The sequence below is a fragment of the Festucalex cinctus genome, chromosome 10 (assembly GCF_051991245.1).
Source record: "Festucalex cinctus isolate MCC-2025b chromosome 10, RoL_Fcin_1.0, whole genome shotgun sequence".
Lineage (NCBI taxonomy): Eukaryota > Metazoa > Chordata > Actinopteri > Syngnathiformes > Syngnathidae > Festucalex > Festucalex cinctus.
The window spans coordinates 11,432,286-11,452,957 of record NC_135420.1 but is presented as its reverse complement, the minus strand read 5'-3'; the positions used below and the strand labels follow the sequence as shown (position 1 = coordinate 11,452,957).

Below are 20,672 nucleotides of genomic sequence, written 5' to 3'. Positions count from 1 at the left end.
GGGAGGAGGCGCATAGAAGCTGGGAGCCGCCCTCAAAACGCACTACTGGCATCCTTAATTAATGACGCATCGTTTTTGATTTAATAGGAAGACACGACTAAAATATTACACGAGAAGAGAGAGAGAGAGAGAGAGAGAGAGAGAGAGAGAGAGAGAGAGAGAGAGAGTTTATTTCTAAATCGTGTTAACCCACCACTTCACAGTTTATAAAGGTGTTTCTATTTTATCAATGAAATGAATTATGCACCTTGGAACAAGTTACGCCGCGACCCTTGTGAGGAATAAGCGGTCAAGAAAATGGATGGATGGATGGAGCTGTGACCCTTTAAGGGGTGTAGTCTATCAAGTGACGTCAGGACCCTGGGCAGCTCTTGTAGTTTGTTGGGTATTCGCCTGCTGTAGCTGCTTTTATGCTAATTTTGTATGCGTGTGCTTGTTCAATAAACAGACTGAAAGTGCGTCCTTGCTCTCCGTTTTGTGTTTTCTCATTATTTTATTTATTTTAATGTTTTTAAGGTTTTTTTTACTCGCCAGTAACTGCAGTACAAAAAAAAAAAGTCGACCAAGCGATGGGCCCAATTTCCAAAACAAAGGTGAAGATGCACAGCACAAAATATACATTACAGTGTGAATTTGAGTACTTTACCTATAAAATAAGTAAAACGTGTGCTGGTGTATCCAATTTGAAGGCCTTTTATAGCGAGTGACACAATGATAAAGATAGCAGAAGGTCAGTGGAAAAATGGACCAATCAGCTTCATGGGATTGTCTCGATAACACACACACACGACACTCTTAGGTCATTGGGGTGGTGGTTTTTCTCAGGGCGTTAAGCAAAGGAGCCATTGTGATTTTAGTGATCCGCGCTACATCCTCAACACAGACCACTGAGCTACAGTAATTGATTTGCCCTCAATCACTGCTCTCTTAATCTACTTACCGTTCCAAGCAAGTCCGTGCAGATATCGACATAGTGGACCTGGCTGACCAAACAAGGCTGGGTCGGGCTGATTAGAATACAACTGGGATTTTATCAATCCATCCATGTTCCATGCTGTTTTTACTCATTCGCCAAAGTACTGTTTATCCATATGCAGTACAGTTGTACACGTAATACATGCTGAAAGGTCGCCATGTGTTCCACTGCCAATTATCCTGTGTGGCTCTGTGGCCAAGTGTGTCCTCCCCTTTCCATTCGAAAAGCTGCAAGTCTGTTCAAGCCTGATATGATGTATAGCTTACTTCTGTTGGTCAAATCCTACAGTGTCATGCACCAAAGGCACAACAGGCTTGACAACTCACAACATGCACTCACCATGAATAACATTGGAGACAATCCACAAAGGTCCAATGCAACCACAATCGTATCAAACAGTGTGCAAAGATGAATGTGCATTGTATTTTTAAAATGATTGAAGAGAGAATGACAGAATGAGTGACAGGTACACAATCCCCATTGTGACTGCAAACTGCACTATGACGCAATGTGAGAAGGCCGTCGTATCTGCATATCGATTCGCAGCTGCCATAAACACGCTTTAATGGAAGTGTCAGGGTGTGCGATTGCATATTAACTGAGTTGGGGGCTCAGCTGGAGCAGGAAAGCAACACAGGCCACATCATGCAGGGGAGAGAATAGGTGCCTACTGTATACTTGATGAAGATGACAGAAGTCGACAGTTGTCACTTTTGCTGTGTTATTCCTCCCTTTCAAACTGTTTAGCTACTCAATAATCCTCTAATCTTGTATTAAAAGGAGACATATGGAAAAGTGTCTTTTTATTGTTTCTATAAAAATCGTTGAGTCTGTAGTGTGTGCTCACCCTTCAAGTGTGAAATTAATCAATGGATTAAATTAGCGCCATTCATTTGCAGTCTGGATGTGGAGGAACAAAATGAAGGAAAAATGTGGTAATATGGGTTTACATGAGCAAAATTGGACACCGTGTGTATGCTCCAAAAACCTCACAAGACCCTCTTTCTGGGTTGATGTTACTAGAACTCGAAGCAATCACATCTTCCTGCTTCATTCAGCACACCCACTAATTGGCCTGCAACTACATTACTCTCCTCCCCTTAATAAGGTTAAGTGTGTATCTGCCTGACCAGGCCCATCTTCCACATACGCCTCTCCCCTCCAGACCACACAAAATGCTGCATATTGGTGTTCAAATAGCAGCCCGTCTTGTTTTAGTACATGAACTTCTTGACATGGCATAAACAAGTGTGATGAAAACATGTGAGCGTTTGTAATTCATTTAAAAAGCTAATTTATAGAGCCTGTGATACAAAGTATTGAAAATAGGACATGAGGTTTATGAGGTTACAAATAAAATTGCTTTTGCTTTTTTGAGAGATCAGTGATGATCCCAATGGCTATATAATCCATCAACCATATATTAAGGACAAATCATTTCCTATTCTTTATCAGAGCGTAAAATTTGACAAAAAAAAAAAGCTTTTTTTTTTAATATTGACTGTAAATTGAACATGGAAGATTGATACTTTTGTGCAGCATTTTATTTCAGTATGGAGTAGGGTTGACAGAGGAGAGGATGGAGGGCATTTGAAGTGGATGCAAAAAAAAAAAAAAGTCATCCATACAAACTAGTGCTGTGCACAAACTGGGCAGTGTATTATTCAATTGTCCCATTTTTTGATGGAATTTTCAGAATATCTGAATACCAAAATATTTGAGAGTTGCAGCCCCAATTAAAAGTACAGTAAAAAGCATTCACAAACAAAAGCATCAGACATGTAAAAGGAGAAAAAAAATACATAGAAGTATAATGTTGAAAAGAATTTATAAACAAAAAGTTAAAGACAATTACTGTTAAAGTAAAGAAAAAACAGCTGATTACAGTGCAAGAACAAGATTTTGGAAAACATGGATTTTAAAAATGCTTTGAAATACCTTAATTATTGGTATTGGAAAAGAATAGCATTCAGACTCCATTTGTATGTTTTGAATCTTTATTCATTCATTGTATTCACTCTGATAACACTGCCAAAAATCCTGGTCCCAAAAATATAACAGTTTTAGCGCATTTTGACTGAAATCCAAAAATAACAGAATTTTCCGAATCGGCTCTAGTTTGAGATATTCTGTATTTTGTAACTTTTAACTGAGGGTGTGACCGTCTTTTCAGGCATGTCTATACAGAATTGTTTTTATTTTTGATGCAATATCGTGAAAAGACGCCAGTCATCACAGAGAGCCTTCCATATGCAAATCATGTTTCATGTGGAAATTAAGCAAAAATTCAGAAAATTAGGCAATATTAGCAGTAAACAAAAGAATGACAAAAGAATGTCTGCTTTATTAAATCCACTGTATCTAAATACAGTTTTATATAGAGTTTTGAATTTAAAGGGCAAGTCAACCCAAAGATTGTCTATAATAATATATGTACAACCACTAATTTAAACATGACATTCTGATTAGTATTGCGTTTGTGTTGAGGAAAGCAGCAAATTCAAATTTTTGTTTTGTTTTAAATCCATCTCAGGGGGCAGCCATTTTGGCGCTTGCTGTCGACTGAAAACATCACAGTTGCTCAGGGATTAAGTAATGACCAATCATGGCTGTGACTGGTGGTTAACTGAACTGAGCAACTAGAATGTGATTTTAAGTCGTCAATAAGTAGCAAAATGGCAGCTACCTGAGATGTCAGGAGCTAATGGGGCTCTTAATAAATGAAACGAAACCTAAAATAGATTTAAAAAAAAAAAGAAAAAAAAAAGGGCTGATTTTTCTGCTGTAGTCTCATTCCACAAAAACAATATTAATCAGAATATCACGTTTAGACTAGTGGAGTAGCAAAAAATAAGATATTGTAAATGGATTTCTTTGGGTTGACTTCTTCTTGAAAGAAAATCTAACATAAGAGCTGAACTACTGCAAAATCCAAAGAAAAAGAAATGTAGTATTGAACCTCTCACATTGCAACAAGCTCCTCGCTGCTTTTCAATTCACTACCTGTTGATGAACAGTTAATTAATTACTCCATACTATCCTATTTTTGGTAGTGTTCACATTGTCCAATCTATCACAACTTCTGCATATACGGCTCTTACCTTGCACTCCTTCCTACATTCCACTGTTCTCCTCTTTCATTGTCAAAACAATCGGTGGAGGTCGAAGGACGCCAGAGCACCGACCCAAACCCGTTTCTTGCTGCTGTAAGAGACACAGGCTCACTTAAACCCTCTGTGATGCCACAGTGACAATCGCAGCAATGCATCATTAAGGGCAGGATACCTTTATTAGTCTTGTTACGATACCAATTTTATTTTATTTTATTTTATTTATTTATATTTTTTTAAACATGAAAAAGCTGCCCTGCTATTGGTTCAGAGCATTCTAGGGCCAATAAAGGATATATTGGCTCGGCATACAGTGAACGTGTCACACATGAATGAGTGCACCGTGTTGAGGTTGACGTTGCCTACAGATGAAACAAAGCAACTGTGTCGTACTGTACCTGAATACAAGGACTGATCTCATTGTCCCCGATAAACTCCAATGCAGGCATCACCTCACTTTCAAACTGCAGCAAAAATATTATTGAACAAGTGAGGATCAGCAAGGTAAATGTCATTGACCAAACTTGTATAAAGCAATAGACTAATCGACAATAATATGATGATCAAATTACCGTAACAGCCAGTGAATAAGACATTTTCCAAAATGGTCCCAACGTATTACACATTGATTCATTCAGAAATTAATTTGACATTTACTAGTACGGTACCTATATAAAAAAAATTATAAATAAATAAATACATAAAAATTCTCTTCTCTTTTCTTTGATCAGATCGCGTATAATCACGCGAGAGGTCTCTCACGGAGGACTGGAATCTTGACCAGTGTTGAGATGATGATAATCTTTATGTTTGTGAGGGAGCTGTGATGAGATTATCTGCGCACCTTACATACAATATGACCAAAGCTGTTCAATGCCCAATTTTTTATCTTTATGTGTGGCATCTGACAAAGATAAAAAATCTTTTAAGATTTGAAAAATCGTTATGTGTACCAGGCTTTAGTTGATGGTGTGCTGTCAGGAGCAGAATTTTGACCCAGAAGCAGACAGAAAGAAAAAAAAAAAAAAACACTCAAAGGGCACAACTAGGGCACAAACTATAGTCACTTCTCCACTGTACTACAGTCCTCTATAGTCCTATACCAGAACAGCCATGCTTGGTCGGAGTAACAACAAAGTACTGGACTGGATGTGGCAGTGGTAGTGTCTAACGAAGAAACATCGCATGGGAGTCTCATTCCTTTTATTGCAATTTAGGTCTTCGCTCCTTTGTTAACATGCTACCACCTCCCACCAGAAATTCCAATGAGGGAGGGGGGGGAGATTGACAAAGGAGTGAGGTTTAAATGTTTTGGGGTAAGAAAAGCATCACTCCTTGATGTCATCATTTGATGGAGACGTCTTCTAAAGATGATGTCATGCTATTGATGAATGTCAGAAATGCATCGCCTGCGTGTCAGAATTATTTCCAATTGTTTCCATCGCCACAAATGTCCACTTCATGCTTCGCTTCAAGTAGGATTAAATGGATTACACCACAGTATTTTAAGCCCTTCCAAAAGTTAACTATAGGCATATATTGCTTAAATCTTACCTTTGACACCATGGCGATGTATTTTTTTTTTATGAAATTAGGTGTTTTGTTGTTGTTGTTTTTTAACGGGGAAGTAAAACGCCCGGTTCAGTAAAACCCCGCCTCTCCCCGTGTGACTGCCGCGCCCACGGCGAGCCGACTGCAGTCTGCTGAGAGCACTCCTGAGTACGCGACGCAAATTGACACAAGCCAATTCTTCAATAAACATTTGAAACAAAATGGCTCCTTGCCGTAAGAAATCGTGGAGGAGGAGGGGAGGAGAGAAGAAGAGGAAAGGAGGAGGAAAAAAATAAAAATAAACCTGGGGTCGTTTTGAACCAGGGACTTGCTGCTTACAGAGTGAGCACACTAACCACAATACTATTTATTTAATTATGTCCAACAGTGCAAAAGTTTACACAAGTGTCACCCAGAACCATTGTGGGATTTTAAGACAGCCAATTGTCATTGCACTTTGGCATTGCAAATGTGAAGGACAATTGATTGCTTTGAATTCATTTGGACAGAAAGTTTATTTATAAAGGCTACTTTTGTCACTGCCTGATGGAGGTCTCAGAGAAGTGGGTGTGCATTTAATCCACAGAGGCGGTGAACCCGCACTTTATGTCATAAATGACATGACATGATGTCACTCATTTTCTCAGGTTTGGAGGGGCTGGTGCTTGGAGAGCAGAAAGACCTAGAATTTCTCATAGAGGGGCGAATGGAGGAGAATACCACTTCTATCATTTTTTGGGTGAGCAATTAGCATTTTAATCCTGCTAAAAGCTCCAAAAAGAGTATTTTTAAAGTCCATTATGACGCTTCACAAATGTTAAAGTTACGCTTCCCAACTTCGCAGATGCAAAGACAAGTCTCAACGTTAAGTCCCAAGACACAACAGATGGTCTCACTTGTCAATTTAAATGTAATTGATTGTAACTCAAATTTGGAGCGCACCTGTTCAAAGTAGTGTGTATAAAGGATTACCTTCTGTGTGGCTAACACTGACTGCTCCAGTATTTCTGCTGACTGAGTGGTCTCCTCTTCAACATCTGGCAGATGAAATGTGCCCTCTCCCAGGTATAAGCTTATAGGGCTGACCTGGACACACAACTGGGAAAGACGCAAGTTCTGAGAATATGGGCAGGAATATTATTAGCACATCATTTCATTTATCGTCATGAGCTTGGGCAGACATTCATTGCTATTCTTACTGTAGTCCACTGCCACCATTGGCTTTACAGTGAAATACACACTTAGAAAAGCACATGTAACAAAATCACAAACACATTGATATACAGTAGGACATAGTTATGTTGGCTATTAAAAAAGGGGTGCTTTATAATGAGTTATTTTCTGATTTCTCCAAAACAAATTGATGCAATTGAAAATGCCAGCTAGTATTTTCTTAAGAAATGCATCAAAAAAAAAAAAAAAAAGGACCATAACAGCTGGATCATCTCTTTAATCTCAATATTTTACATTTTTGGCAAAAAATAAGTGGATGTGACCATCTCTGTGAACATTACCATCGCGTTTTACACTATGCAGCCCCAACCAACATCAGCAGACAGTAGGACTGCACTATATATCGAAAAAAAAAATAAAAAATAAAAAAAAATATATATATATATATATATATATTGCGATATTGGCCCATGCAATATGCATATCACAAAGACATGCAATAAGTTTCATATGGAACTTTATGCTTTTATCTAAATTTGTCCAGTCAGATATGAACTAAAATGTGCACTGCCATCCAACAGTTTATTGTGAGGTAATTACAATTAAGAATACATTGAGTTTGATTATTTTGCCGCATGAAAAAATTTAATTCATTAGATAATAAAAATGTCACTTCTTTAGGCACATGGATGTTAAATATTGCAATAATAGTATCGCTATACAGTGTTCCCTTGTTTTCTGCTGGGGATAGGTTCCAATAAATACCTGCAATAAATGAAATCCGCAAAGTAGTTAGCTTTGTGTTTTACATTTATTATAAATGTGTTAAGGCTCTAAACCCCCCACACACACCACGCAGTTTACACTTCTCATTGAGACATTGCAATACAGCAAGACTGAGAAAAGTGAACTGCGTAATATATCGAGGGAACAGTGCAACTACTTGTATATTGCAAATATTGTGCAGCCCAAGCAGATACTTGCTTGATATAAAATGCTTCTTTAGTAAATCGATGTATTAAACCGATGTTTATTTTCTTAAAAATGTACCAGCAGAGTATTTGTCAAGTTATGCGTTTTCCGTCACAACACTGTCCAAACTTGAAAATCTGCCTGATGAATTATTGAATGCAAAGGACAACTTCACTTAAACAAGTTGGAACAAGTTGATAACCTTTGAAGCAAACAGTAAATGTATCTCAAAATAAAGTATTTTTTTCTTCAAACAGCTAATAAAGAACAGACTACAAGAATACATGGTTTTAAGGACAAATGGCAACGCAAATGTTTCCAAATACAAAATCATTCAGAATTGCTCAACTTTATTTATAAAGCGCTTTAAGAACAGGCATTGCTGTATACAAAGTGCTGTACATAAACATAAATATCAGTTAAATATATTAGTAAAGAATTAGGTAACAAAACAAGAACAAAGCAAACATTTTGAAGTGCGAATACAAGTTTGTTTTTTTACAAGTAAATACATTTTTCATCAGTAAATAAATAAGAAGTAGGTGAGTGAATAAAGAGATAAATAAGTAGCCTAAACATCAAACTCATACACATGACAAAACACCAAAAACAAGTCTCATGGTGCACCAAAAACCAGAGAATACAGATGTGTTTTAAAAGAGGATAACAAGGGGGATTGCCTAATATTTAGTGGAAGGTCGTTCCAAAGGGAGGGACCGGCAACAGTAAAGGCACGATCTCCTCCAAGCCTCCGCTTAGCCCTCGGTACCTCCAATTGAATCTTGTCTGCTGACCTGAGGCGCCAGGGAGGTGTGTAGGGGTGCAAGAGCTCAGCGCGATAAGGTGGGGCAAGACCATTTTGAGATATGAAAACAAATAGAAGAATCTTAAAGTGGATTCTAAATTTCACGGGCAGCCAGTGAAGAGAGGCCAGGATAGGGGTTGTGTGTTCCCTCTTACAGGCACCAGTCAGGAGAATTACGGAAAATTAGCATCTCAAACAATGGAATAATTTGATTTGGAATCTACTTCAGTCTCACATTAGTTCAAACAAATCAATTACATCAATTTAAATAAGCAAAACCAAAGTTACTCTAATTAATTTGCATTTTGAAATCAAAGTCAGCAGGAACACATCAAACCCAAAGTCCTTTTCCTACCAGTTGCATCTTGCAATTCATCAAGGGTTGTGGGGGTAATGCCTTGTTTGCAGAAGCAGGTGAGGGTGAGCTGAGCCACTTGCAAACGTTTCAATGCCATGTGCTTCCCAGGGGGTGCCAGGTGAATGCGGCGTCTCCTGAGTTTCCAAGTTCCACCAGCTGTGTCAGTGTGTGCTCGCCCTCTGCAGGTTTGGAGTGCATCCTGAATGTGCTCAATGGGATGATGTATTTTGGTGGGTGATGGCCCTCTTCAGGTCTGGAGGGCAATGGGTTGCAACTTTGTATATTGTCATGCAATGGTATTTTACACAACAACCATTACTCTCTACTAGTGTTAGGTGATATTTGGAAGTAATCTAATTACCGTATTTTCCGCACTATAAGGCACACCTCATTATTAGACACACCTTCAATGAATGACATATTTTAAAACTTTTTCCATATATAAGGCACACCGCATTATAAGGCGCACCTTCAAGGAATAACATATTTTATAACTTTTTCCATATATATGGCGCTACAGTAGAGGCTGGGGTTACGTTATGCATCCATTAGATGGTGCTGCGCTAAAGGGAATGTCAACAAAACAGGTCAGTCAAACTTTATTAATAGATTACAAACCAGCTTTCTGACAACTCCATTCACTCCCAAAATGAATAAACAGCTGTTTTATTATTTTCCCTGAGGTATTAGTATTAGCTAGCGATCCAAGATGGCGGGATCTTCTGGGCATGTGCGTCACTGATCGTGCAGGGTCACCGATAGCGCCTTGACAGCGAGACCTGTTGCGGCTCAATATTGATCCATATATAAGGCGCACTGGATTATAAGGCGCATGGTCAGCTTTTGAAAAAATTGAAGGCTTTTAGGTGCGTCTTATAGTGCGGAAAATACGGTACATGATTTCTCATTAATTTTAATCTCATATCTGCTAAAGGTCCCCAAAGAATTTGAATTCTAGGACATTATGGAAATTTATTATTATTATTATTATTATTATTATACAAGGTACAAATAACTGTTCTTGTTAATAGCCCCGTCTTTGTTTTTATTCGAAATAAACTTGCCATTCAAAAGGTTCAAGTAAGCTTGCCTCACTCTTCTGTGTCGCACTCACGCCCATGCCTATGTCAACTGGCTTTTGACGAATGACCCAAGTAGGAAGTGAATGCAGCCTACGGGGTCACTCAATTTTTCAAATGCTTGCGTAGATTTCACTTCACATTCAATCTGACTAAATAAATCCACATCGATATATTGGCCAGGTAATAAGTCCACAATAATCTATGATAAAACTAATCAAGACAAGAAAATAGTTTTTTTGTACCATCACTGAAACAATAATTAAAACTGGTGTCTTCACAGTGAGTACTTCAATGTACTTTTTAAAAAAAAAGAAAAAAAAAGTGCAAATGTCTTAACAGAGACAACTTTCTGTGACAAATTTGTGTCTCTTAAACACTATTGTCATACATGTCAGTCATGGTCATTTGTTTCATTTTAGAAACTGACAATTTTTTTGTTTAACATTGCAAGAGTAAATAAAAAAAATACTTAAATATTAAATCAATATTCCTCAGAAATTGTGCGCTTCAAAAAGTCGAAACATGAAATAAGCTTTAAAAAACTTTAAAATTGAAGATATAATACACATTTCTCATAGAAACGTAAGCGAAACTGAGTCACCTGCTGGACAGATAAAAGTCTTACACAGTAAAAGTAAGCTCATTGAGCCTTCTGTACATTTCCCCACTACTCTTCAGGCGCTCCCCCTAGTGGGCCGCCAAGTAATTCAGTAATGAACAATGGCGCCATTATAGTGGATGTATATTAACTACAAATATATCGATACTTGGCGCAGGCATATTGCCAATCAATCGGGAGACAAAGTATCACGATTTATCGAGAGAGAGATCGTCACACTCCTATAGTGTATATGATTCCGCATTGTTTAAGGGACTCACTGCTGCACTGGCTGAATGGCTGCAGGCCTCCCCATGGCCCTGGCTGACGAGGACACAGTGGATGTAGATATCGTTGTCAGTACGGGTATCGCAAAGGTAGAGTTGGAGCACATCTCCAGTGTAGCAAACCAAAGCTGCCACTAGGGAACGATTACAGCATAGACTGACAAATGAAGCGATGGCCTGGGAAGTCCAGGCACCCTGCAATGACAAATTGAAGCAAAAGGTAAGCCCTCCTGTAGCTTGATAACACCTACTATATTATCATATGGAGCTGGGCAATAAATCGAATGAATTTGATTAATCGACACTTTGAAAATTTAAAAATTTAAAAAATTTGCTAAATCGTGAAATGTAATTTTGTCTTATGAATTATTAAAGGCTGCTGCTGTTATGTTCTGTTACATCCAGATGTTGTGAGTTGTAATTGGTGACAAGTGGCAGAAAGCTGGATGTGTGATTTAACTACCAACTACTTAATTGTGGCAATTCAGCACGAATTATGAAAGTTAAGTTTATGTTAAAACTGATGTCAAATCAGTATACATTATTGTCTGAATATTTTGCACAGTAATTATTTTTTAATAAATGAAACCGTTAAACGCGATTAGATTAAAATCGTAATTGCGCTGATGACTTTGGAGGGGGGGGGGGGGGGGGTAGGTTTTATTTTTATTTTTTGGCCATATGGCCCAGCCCTAATGCAATGTGTCAAGTGTATTTTTGTTTTCTTTCCATTGATCTTGTAACAAAATAGACAGTTTATGGAATCAAACAAATTAAATTCACTGAACAGCAGATGCTTATAAAAAGATAAACATGCATCATAGATTTTAAGAAAGTTTAAAAGTAAAATTTTTACATACCTTAAAAAAAAAAAAAAAAAAAAAAAAAAAAAAAAAAAGAATGCCAGATAAATACATGAAACAATCCGGACAATCAAATCAAACAACAGGATGCAATGTAAACCTTGACAGACAGGAAGAAGGCTTACAGTGGTCGGTTTAATTCCAGCAAGTGACGATGGGACAGCTTGCGCTGGAAGAATGGAGAAGCACGACCTGGAAAGGCAAAACTTTCAGCTTGGAAGCAGTTGGTGGTGACAGTAGTACGACTAGTAATAACATGGCCTACTTGAGGAACATCAAGTCATCAGTGTGCACAGTGGACTTCATGCCAAAGTCTACATGGTAAACCTCAACGCTGGTGGGGCTGATGACCTGGTGAATCACCCCTCGTGTGAAGCACATATCCTTGGATGATGCACAACAGACAGCCTGTCCTCGTCGGACAAATCGCTTGGGGAGGCGGTAACGCTCTGACACATCAGGGGACGAGTAACATTGACTGGAAATACGACAAACAATACTGGTGGACACATCTTGAAATGATGTTAATCAGTCTAATTTGTCACCAACATGTCTTCACCTCATCTCGAATTTCATGTCCTCAAAAGCTTGGGCCTCCTCACTATCAGTGAAGCAGACGTAGAAGAATCCTGGAGACTCCATTTGTTGCACCCGGATTTGAGCCACATCAAAAGCTGAACGCGGCGTGGGCCGTTCAAGATGTTGACTCTTCAGTGCGTCAAGAGGCACAGTGGTGTTGCAAAACAATTCAATGGCAGGAAACAGCTCCGGCATCTGAAGAAGACAGACATGCAGCAAATTTGAGAAAGCAGATAAGTATTGTTCTATATATTTTTTTTACTTCCAAAGTATGTTGCAGTCATCAGTTTAACATCATTGGTTACCATTTCATAACATAAAGAAACAACTTTATTTATAGAACACTTTAAAAAGCAGTTACCCTTTCTTGCATCACAAAATGCTCTGTCAATAATTCTTCATCCTCTGAGATGTTACCATCATCACCCTCTTTGCCTTCCCAAAGAGACTCTTCAGTGTCACAGCTCATCTGTGGCTGCTCTACACCAGGATCATCTTCTAAAAAAAATAAAAAGTAAAATAAGCGTGCTTTCTCCCCTCACGTGATGCATAAAATATTTCAGAATAATCGCTAAAATAGAATAAGTGAAGTTGTGATCAACCAACAATGATTCATGTACCTACCGGAATGTATCATCTTAATGATCCAGTCGTGTTTACCATCCCCATCTACATGTTGAAGGCAGAAGACGTCACTCATGGCGTCAACCAACTCGGTGACACTGACAAAGCCATTCTCTTTCAGAGGCAAGTCTTCACCCAAAAGCATCTGTAAAAATATTTTAGTCACATTGCCAAGCAGAAGCTGTCTTCTTGACCATGTTCTATGCCTCAGTAAACATTAATGGAGTTTTGTGGTGTGGTCTGTGCAGTGCTAAACTAATCTCACCTTGTACTCTTCAGGGAGAATGTGGACTGACATTCCACACCTGCTTTTACTGACAACCTGAAAACATTAAATGTTTCATATAAGTCATACAATAAAAGGTAAATTCATACTTTCCACAATGTGTTGCAGACCACTTTGGACTGCACTGCAGATGCACATTCTGTTCTATTTCAGGGTTTCCTCCAGTGTTTCCCCCAGGCAAAGTGTCCCCCGCCCGCCAACATCAAATAAAAATGATTGTTGGAACACAGCACTCCAGCTGTGTTGATTGAGCTCATCAGGAACGAATTTTAACTGCAGTTGCAGTGTTACGCCATTATGGAGGTGCTATAGCAACAGCAGTGCATCAGAAAGACCAAAAGCAACAACAGAAGAATTTATTTATTTATTTATTTATTTATTTATTTTAATTTAATGTACCGAAGAAGAAACAGATCATGGAGCAATCATTGCACACACCCATTTCCTGGTTGCGAGGCAGAGGTTGCATGCTTCAGCCATCATAAAAACCGTATATACACACACACGCACACACACACACAACAAAGATGAACTATATTTACAATTTAATATGTACATAACTCTTTGACTGCCAAAGACGTTTCATGATGATTAGTAAAATTCCAATGAATGGAATGCGATCTTTCATTGAGTAGCCACATTGTATATGTAATAAAGGCAAACAATATTCTTTTTGCCTTGAAAGATGAGTTAAAATGCTCAAAAGCGGCTGGCACTGTGGATTTTTTTGTTTTGTTTTTATAACGCCTGGCAGTCAAAGAGATAATAATAATAATAATAATAATAATAATAATAATATGTACTAGTGGATGTAGTTTTAATGATTGCAGTTTTAAAAAATGGCAAAAATTAATGCCACCTTTGTCTTCATATAATTTCTAGTCCCTGATCGTAAAATGGTAACCTTTTTCTCATGTTCTAATGTGACATTGCTCAAGTCATGCAAGCTATTTTAAATATTTATACTTCAATGGTTACAAGAGATTTTCGTGTGCCAGTTGGTCAATAAACCAACAAAAAAGCAGTTAATTTGCATTTCCTGCAGTTATTTTCAGATGGCATATTTAGTAGTCCCAATTATTATTATTATTATTATTATTATTATTATGATTATTATTATTATGGTTATTATTATTTGGGGGGTGGGGGGGGGGGGTGCTATTCATCGCGCATTTATTGTTACCGAGGTAAAACTGCCCAATTTATCCTGATATTGATTTTAGGTCATATCGCCCAGCCCTACTGAGTGTAGTTATTTGGTAATAGTAAGGTAAGTGTATGCTCGCCATCAAGAATGTTACCTGACCTTTTTCAGTTTCTCTTTCAGCTTGTGACTAATGGTGCCAGCCACTCCATTCTCTGCAATTTGCTGGCGAAGATCCTCTTGCAGCTAAAATTAGAAAGTACAAAAAAAAGAAAAAAAAAAGATGTGAAAATAATCACATTTTTAATGAACAACGTATCAGCAGATTAATACAACAGCAGACCTGTAAGAGACGCTGATGAAAAGGGAGACTTTCCTGGGAGGGCTGAGCTTCTGGTCCTTGGTCCTTCTCAATTGTTTGCAGATCACATCCGACACATGTTGGTTCCTCGTGGATAGAACTCCCAGTGGTGTCTGATGGGACATCCAAAAGGGGAAAACATTTTTTCTGAGACTTAACGTGTCTTTTTAGAATAAGCAGCTAACCTCTTTTTACACAAATAATTTTATATACACAATTTCAGATTAGGAACAATTGTGAAACCAAGTATGATTTTTTTTTTATTATTATTATTAACGGTCACTCCAAAGATACACTTTTATACCTTTTGTTGGGGTGTGCACTCTTGTTTTGATTGTCGTCTTTGGTGCTCCACGGTTCTGTTGAGTAGCAATCGTTCTGGGCAGCATTTGCTCTCTCAGGGTCAGTATGGAGCCAAACCTGCTCTGTCGGACCAAAACGAGGTCTGCAGCAGCTTGCAACATCTCTCCAGTAGAGTAGAATCCCAAATCATGAGCACGCAGTGTGTGGCCAAAACATCGCAGAAAGCTGGTCTCTAGTTCTGATAACCTCACAGGACCCTAGAACATAAATAAGCATTTCATTTAAATAGCTGGACATATTTGGGGCATGACAGAGGGCAAGTTTAAGAAATACAGACACACCCCGGTAAATTTGAGTATTTTGTGGTCATACCTGTGAAAGGAGGAAGCGCAGCTGTGCCCTCAGGTGGGGAGGAAGGGCCAGAGGAGCGTCACCTCGTCTGGGAAGAATCAACGGGATTGAACGGTGAAAGCTGTGGTAGGTAGAAAACTGCTGATTTTTTCTTTTTTTGTCTGTAACAGACGTACGCTGTTTCGCTACCAGCTCTTCGATGTTTCGCGTGGACTCGTGGCTAACAGCTGTGACGAAATGGGAAGGTCTTGCATATTCAGATGCACTGTATAAATAAGGAATAAAAAGTCAATGATCTTACTTACCCTTAAAGAACGTTTTCCCATCCGCTCTGACATCAACTGACACCACATCAGGCATCTCCTTTACCATATCGATGATATTTCGGAAGCCGAGCAATTTCAGAGGCAGAGGATGGCCCACCATTGTTCTGTAGTCCCGTTTTAGTAGCTCAGGGTCTAAATCCACTTTAGAGGAAATTAGTAAAGAGCGGATATCCTTCTTCAGCTTTGCTAAAACGGCATCTGGGTTCATCTTGTCTGTGACAAGAGCAAAAAAACAACAAAACATGAACAGGGTGTCCAAAACAGCAACATCAAGGTGTGCCATCTTTGCTTCTGATGTACTCTGCCATAGAAACTCAAGAGATCTCATTTTGGCTCCTACTCATGTGATTGCTTATCCGCCATGTTGTCGATATCAGATAAGTTTGGCAAGATAGATGAGCTACACTGCAAGACTCATCGTGTCATGGATAAGGGTAGAACCCAAACGCAGCACACCAGACCACAGTAATCATTGATAAGGACTTTTAATAATTTAACAGTTCCAGAGAAAAATGGTCAAGCAATAACAACATTCACATAGTAGTGGAGACCAAGACTTGGGAAAGGGTACAGAGCCTAGACATGCTACAGTATGTTCCGCCATCCACTGGTAGCAAAAAAAGGGAAACTTGCAGAGCAACATCATTGCAGTGTAGCATAACACCAAAATGTTGCAGGGAGAGACTACCAAAAATCAGGAAGGTCTAGTTGTGCGATCAAACATTTGCACAGCTCCAGATAATGCCCAATTTGTCTACTTTCCAACTATCTTGATAAATTAAACTTTGTCCAAACTAGTCATGACTATCAAAATAAATATATATGTCTGCTTTTCAGATTTTTCAATAAAGTTAAAAGCAAAGCATCATGCTACAATTAGTAAATAAATAGACCAATTAGTAACCAAACAGACCATATGTATGAGAAAGTCTAAGACTTATTAAAAGAAGGCAAATGGGTATTTCTCTCAGGCAATTGACAAGTCCGATCATTTGATATTTCCTCAATGCAAATGTTTCCTCTACTCTCTGTAAACAAGTATTTTACTGCTTTTACCTGTGACTAGCATACAAACCAGGCAGATTGTTATAGGCCTAGTAGTCAAACATTTCAAAGTCAAAATAACCCTCACAATTCAAATTACAAGGTTCTAAAATCCAATGTAAGGACCACAGAGAGCTTCCCTTCACCGTCAGTTGTATGTGGTGGTCATCACACTATTATTGGTTTGAGGTGTATAGCATTAAACTAGCAGCTGGCCAGTCGGCTAATTTATTCTCAGTTTTTGTGCTGTATGAGACAGGCTAATTCACAACAAAATAATTACAGGTAAGGCATAGAGGGCAGACAATAAAATTTCACTGGATTCATGTGTTAGCAACAGATACCTGGCTGGTGGAGCAGGGGAGGAGAGGAGAAGCCTGTGTCCGACTGCCTCTGACTTCAATCGTGGCTTCTAGTCGCTACCCTGCCGTTCTCCCGTGCTCGGCCTGGCGTTCACGTGACAAAGGAAAAGAGAGAAACAGTGGTCGGGTATGCGTGTGGACGGGGGCGTATAGCTTCTCATTTAGGCAAATGAGGCAATGGCTTGGGGTCCCCTAGTCAGGGGGTCCCCTAGAGGATCAACAGATTTCACACAAATCGTATATCTTTCACATTAGGAGTGCCAAGGCTCAATGACAATTGACAGTCTCAAATACCCTAATGGGGCCCCGCGAGCCCTACTCGCCCTTACCCAGCTTGTTGCTTCAGCGTCACAACGTGCGTGCGTCGTAGTGTAAAGAAAAAATATTACTGACAGGAGCTATCCATATGCGAGTGAAAAACGAAAGGGAAAAGGGAGAAGATAAAAGAAAACCAGACAGTGGTGAGTAATAAGTTGTTTATGACTAGAGAGACCTTCAGAACATATAATAATTGCTTTTGCACAAGCCAAATCAAGGAGGGGGCGTCATTTGGGGAAATGAGGCTTATGAAAATGACTTTAACATATGTTGAATCAACCAAGTTTTGACTTTTCCACAGTTTAATAACTAATATTGAATACATTTTATTTTTGGTTCCAAATTGTTTGTGTGTACTTTACGAATGTGTTACAGTTTTTATTTTGTTTCAACAAGTCATTTGAATAAAGCACAATTAATGTTAATTAAGATGCAGGTGTGCAATTATAAAATTTAACAGCATGCATCTGATGAATGGATTGACTGTTGTGCCACGGGGACGGGCCAGGCTTTTACATTTTCTCAGATTTCTCTGTTTAACCGTTAGGCATTATTGTGACCCGTTTTGGGCTTTTTGATGGTTCTGACCAAGTCATTTCAAAATAAGATAACGCCCAGGGGTACATTCTCAATGTTCAAACCTTCATATATTTTATAAAATAGGTACATTACTGTAAAAAAAATAAAAATAAATAAAAGTATGCAGGATTGCACCAAAAAAAAGAAAAAAGAAAAAAAATCTGCAAAACAGCAAGGCTGTGAAAACTGAACCACGTTATAGCAGGGAACACTTGTTCCTTTAAAATATTGCCCCCTTTTTGATCTTATGGAAATGGCCACCCTATCTGTAGGTCTCAAAGCATTTAAGTCATGTTGAGAAAGGATTATTTCAAAAGGCAAAATTAAAAACAAACCAAGAATCAGCAACAAAAACTCTAGTACCTCTGTACTTATGTTTAAGGGGTGGTGGGGTGTATTGAGTTTTTGTTTCCCATGATATTTGTCTCTCTTATGGTGCCCATCACATTTACAGTATATGGTGATTGCCAGTTGTGTAAATTAGGTGATGACAGACAGCCAACAGTTAATTTCCTTACTGGGGAGCTGGCAACAACACTGCTCTACTGTTTGAAAGTAATAATTTACAATTGGCCGCCCACCGAAGTGATTCGAACGTTCCAAAAGATTGATTATTTTTCTGAATCAATTGTTCCAAATGATTTGATAGTTTCAATGTTCCATTCCTGCTATCCTTAGTTGTCAGTAATAAAGTTGTGCTTGAAGAGTGCATGGCACACAGCATGCAAGCCAAGAAGGGAGTGTGCAATGTAATTGTTCGTCAACACGTGGCTAACTGCGCTACGTGCTGAACTCTCATACTGGTGGGTCGGACCGATCACAAAGCAACATTGTGTTTGGGTTGCGGGATATGCAGCTGTGACGAACCCAGGAAGCACAAACACCATCCATAGGAAACAAAACCTAACAGACAAATGGACGCTGCGATTAATTCTGTTCTCGCAGAATTACTCACACTTTCCTTGTTGAATGTTGAACAGCGAGAGACGCTTCGTGCATTTTCAACTGGTAAAGATCGTTGTGTTGCAAATCACTGTGGAGCAGCCCCACCGTCCCAGATTGATATTGTGGAGAACTCCTTTGAGTGAATCTGAATCATAGAAAGTGTTACACATTGTTTCAATTATTTGTTTAAGTATATAGACTCACGTTATGTTCAGAGTTGTCATTTTAAACAACTTTACTTATCTTACAGAAGGATTGGGGAATCCGGGTCCAGAGAGAACAAACCCTGAAACAGTTTGCAACTATAGCCACAGGTGCTTCTATGAGCTCGTTTACCTGCCAGTTGAGTTGAAGCACCTGTGGCTAAAGCCAATCTGTGGCACGGTTTTTACTTTCTGGAGATGGAATCCCCAACCCTGCCTGTCGCTCTGTGAAGTGAAATGAAGAGCTCAATGGGAAAAGTAGCTGTCAAGTGTGTGTAAAATGGTAGTTCGTTTGCAAATGGTCATTAGTTAGTTAGTTCGTTTGTCTTAGCTGGCCTAATAAAGTGTCTGACTGAAATACAGCTTAGTCATTTCATCAAGTACGTTCAATCACACAAATACTTAATTTAGGTTGACCTGTTTTGTTTTTTTAACTGTCTGAAACTGTACCATGCTTATGTTTTTTTTTAAATAGTTGTTGCCTGCTAAATATTTTAGCCATATGATCTTCTAACAGGGCGGCACGGTAGTCGAGTGGTTAGCACGTCCGCTTCCCAGTTCTGAGGTCTACGGTTCGAGTCCAGGATCGGACCTTCCTGGGTGGAGTTTGCATGTTCTCCCCGTGCCCGCGTGGGTCTTCTCCGGGTACTCCGGTCTCCTCCCACATTCCAAAGACATACATGGCAGGTTAATTGGGCGCTCCGAATTGTCCCTAGGTGTGTGTGTGAGTGTGGATGGTTGTTCGTCTCTGTGTGCCCTGCGATTGGTTGGCAACCAGTGCAGGGTGTCCCACAGCTACTGCCCAGAGCCAGCTGAGATAGGCGCCAGCACCCCCCGCGACCCTTGTGAGGAATAAGCGGTCAAGAAAATGGATGGATGATCTTCTAGCAGCACAATAGTAAAAATATTACTGAATAAAATTGGCAGTATTTTCTTTAAATACTGTATGGTGTTGATCATATCCGGCAGATGTATCTGCTGTGGCCAGTGATGAACTGATGATTAGGATTAAGACTAGAGCATGTCATTGACAATCTCACTCACTACAGCAATGGTGTCCAAACTCGGTCCTCGAGGGCCGAAGTCCTGCGGGTTTTGGATGTTTTCCTGCTCCAACGCACCCGTTTCAAATTAACAGAATCCTTATCAGGCTTATACCTCTGCTGATTGATGTCACCTGGTACTCAGCACACCATCAATAACCAATGTCAAAAAAGGTCACAATATTGTAAAAAAAAAAAAAAAAAAAAAAAAAAAGCGTATACTAAAAATAGCACAATATTGCGCTTTTGTACATAACACCAATGCATATAAACCACCTACATTCTCTAATAATATTGAGGCGCTTACTTGTTTATAAATGCACACATTGAGTTCCTCCACATATTGACTCGCTTCACAAGCAAATTAGGGTCCCCTTCATCTGACAATTAGCACAGATTTTAAACATATAGCACAAATTTTAAACATAG

The 20,672-nt window shown here is 39.0% G+C and overlaps 1 protein-coding gene across 4 annotated transcripts; it reads right to left on the bottom strand.

The window, feature by feature from the left end:
- Window positions 1-3,300: 3,300 nt before the first annotated feature.
- On the bottom strand, window positions 3,301-19,346 carry LOC144026949 (tudor domain-containing protein 5-like). Of its 4 annotated transcripts, none has more exons than XM_077534128.1 (19): window positions 19,246-19,346; window positions 19,008-19,142; window positions 17,138-17,239; window positions 15,729-15,962; window positions 15,445-15,650; window positions 15,074-15,329; window positions 14,752-14,882; window positions 14,571-14,654; window positions 13,244-13,300; window positions 12,979-13,123; window positions 12,716-12,852; window positions 12,335-12,549; window positions 12,041-12,253; window positions 11,901-11,967; window positions 10,907-11,107; window positions 6,610-6,735; window positions 4,485-4,550; window positions 4,078-4,180; window positions 3,301-3,979 (listed from the first exon to the last, which is right to left on the bottom strand). In XM_077534128.1, exons 4-18 carry the CDS (start codon window positions 15,955-15,957, stop codon window positions 4,091-4,093), a joined length of 2,223 nt encoding a protein of 740 aa, XP_077390254.1. In that variant the 5' UTR covers window positions 15,958-15,962; window positions 17,138-17,239; window positions 19,008-19,142; window positions 19,246-19,346; the 3' UTR covers window positions 3,301-3,979; window positions 4,078-4,090. The 4 variants fall into 4 exon arrangements, with proteins under 4 accessions (XP_077390254.1, XP_077390258.1, XP_077390257.1 ...); XM_077534132.1 differs by having other exon boundaries at window positions 4,078-4,177; XM_077534131.1 differs by having other exon boundaries at window positions 12,716-12,849.
- Between the last annotated feature and the right edge of the window lie 1,326 nt (window positions 19,347-20,672).

Bases quoted from the DNA above. Each gene is read 5' to 3' on its own strand.
- LOC144026949 (XM_077534128.1), bottom strand. From the start codon at position 15,957: ATGAACCCAGATGCCGTTTTAGCAAAGCTGAAGAAGGATATCCGCTCT. The intron at 11,968-12,040 runs GTAGGCCATGTT...TTGCCTTTCCAG, and splicing joins GATGACTTGATGTTCCTCAA to GTCGTGCTTCTCCATTCTTC. The intron at 4,181-4,484 runs GTACAGTACGAC...TGTCTCTTACAG, and splicing joins AGATCAGTCCTTGTATTCAG to CAGCAAGAAACGGGTTTGGG.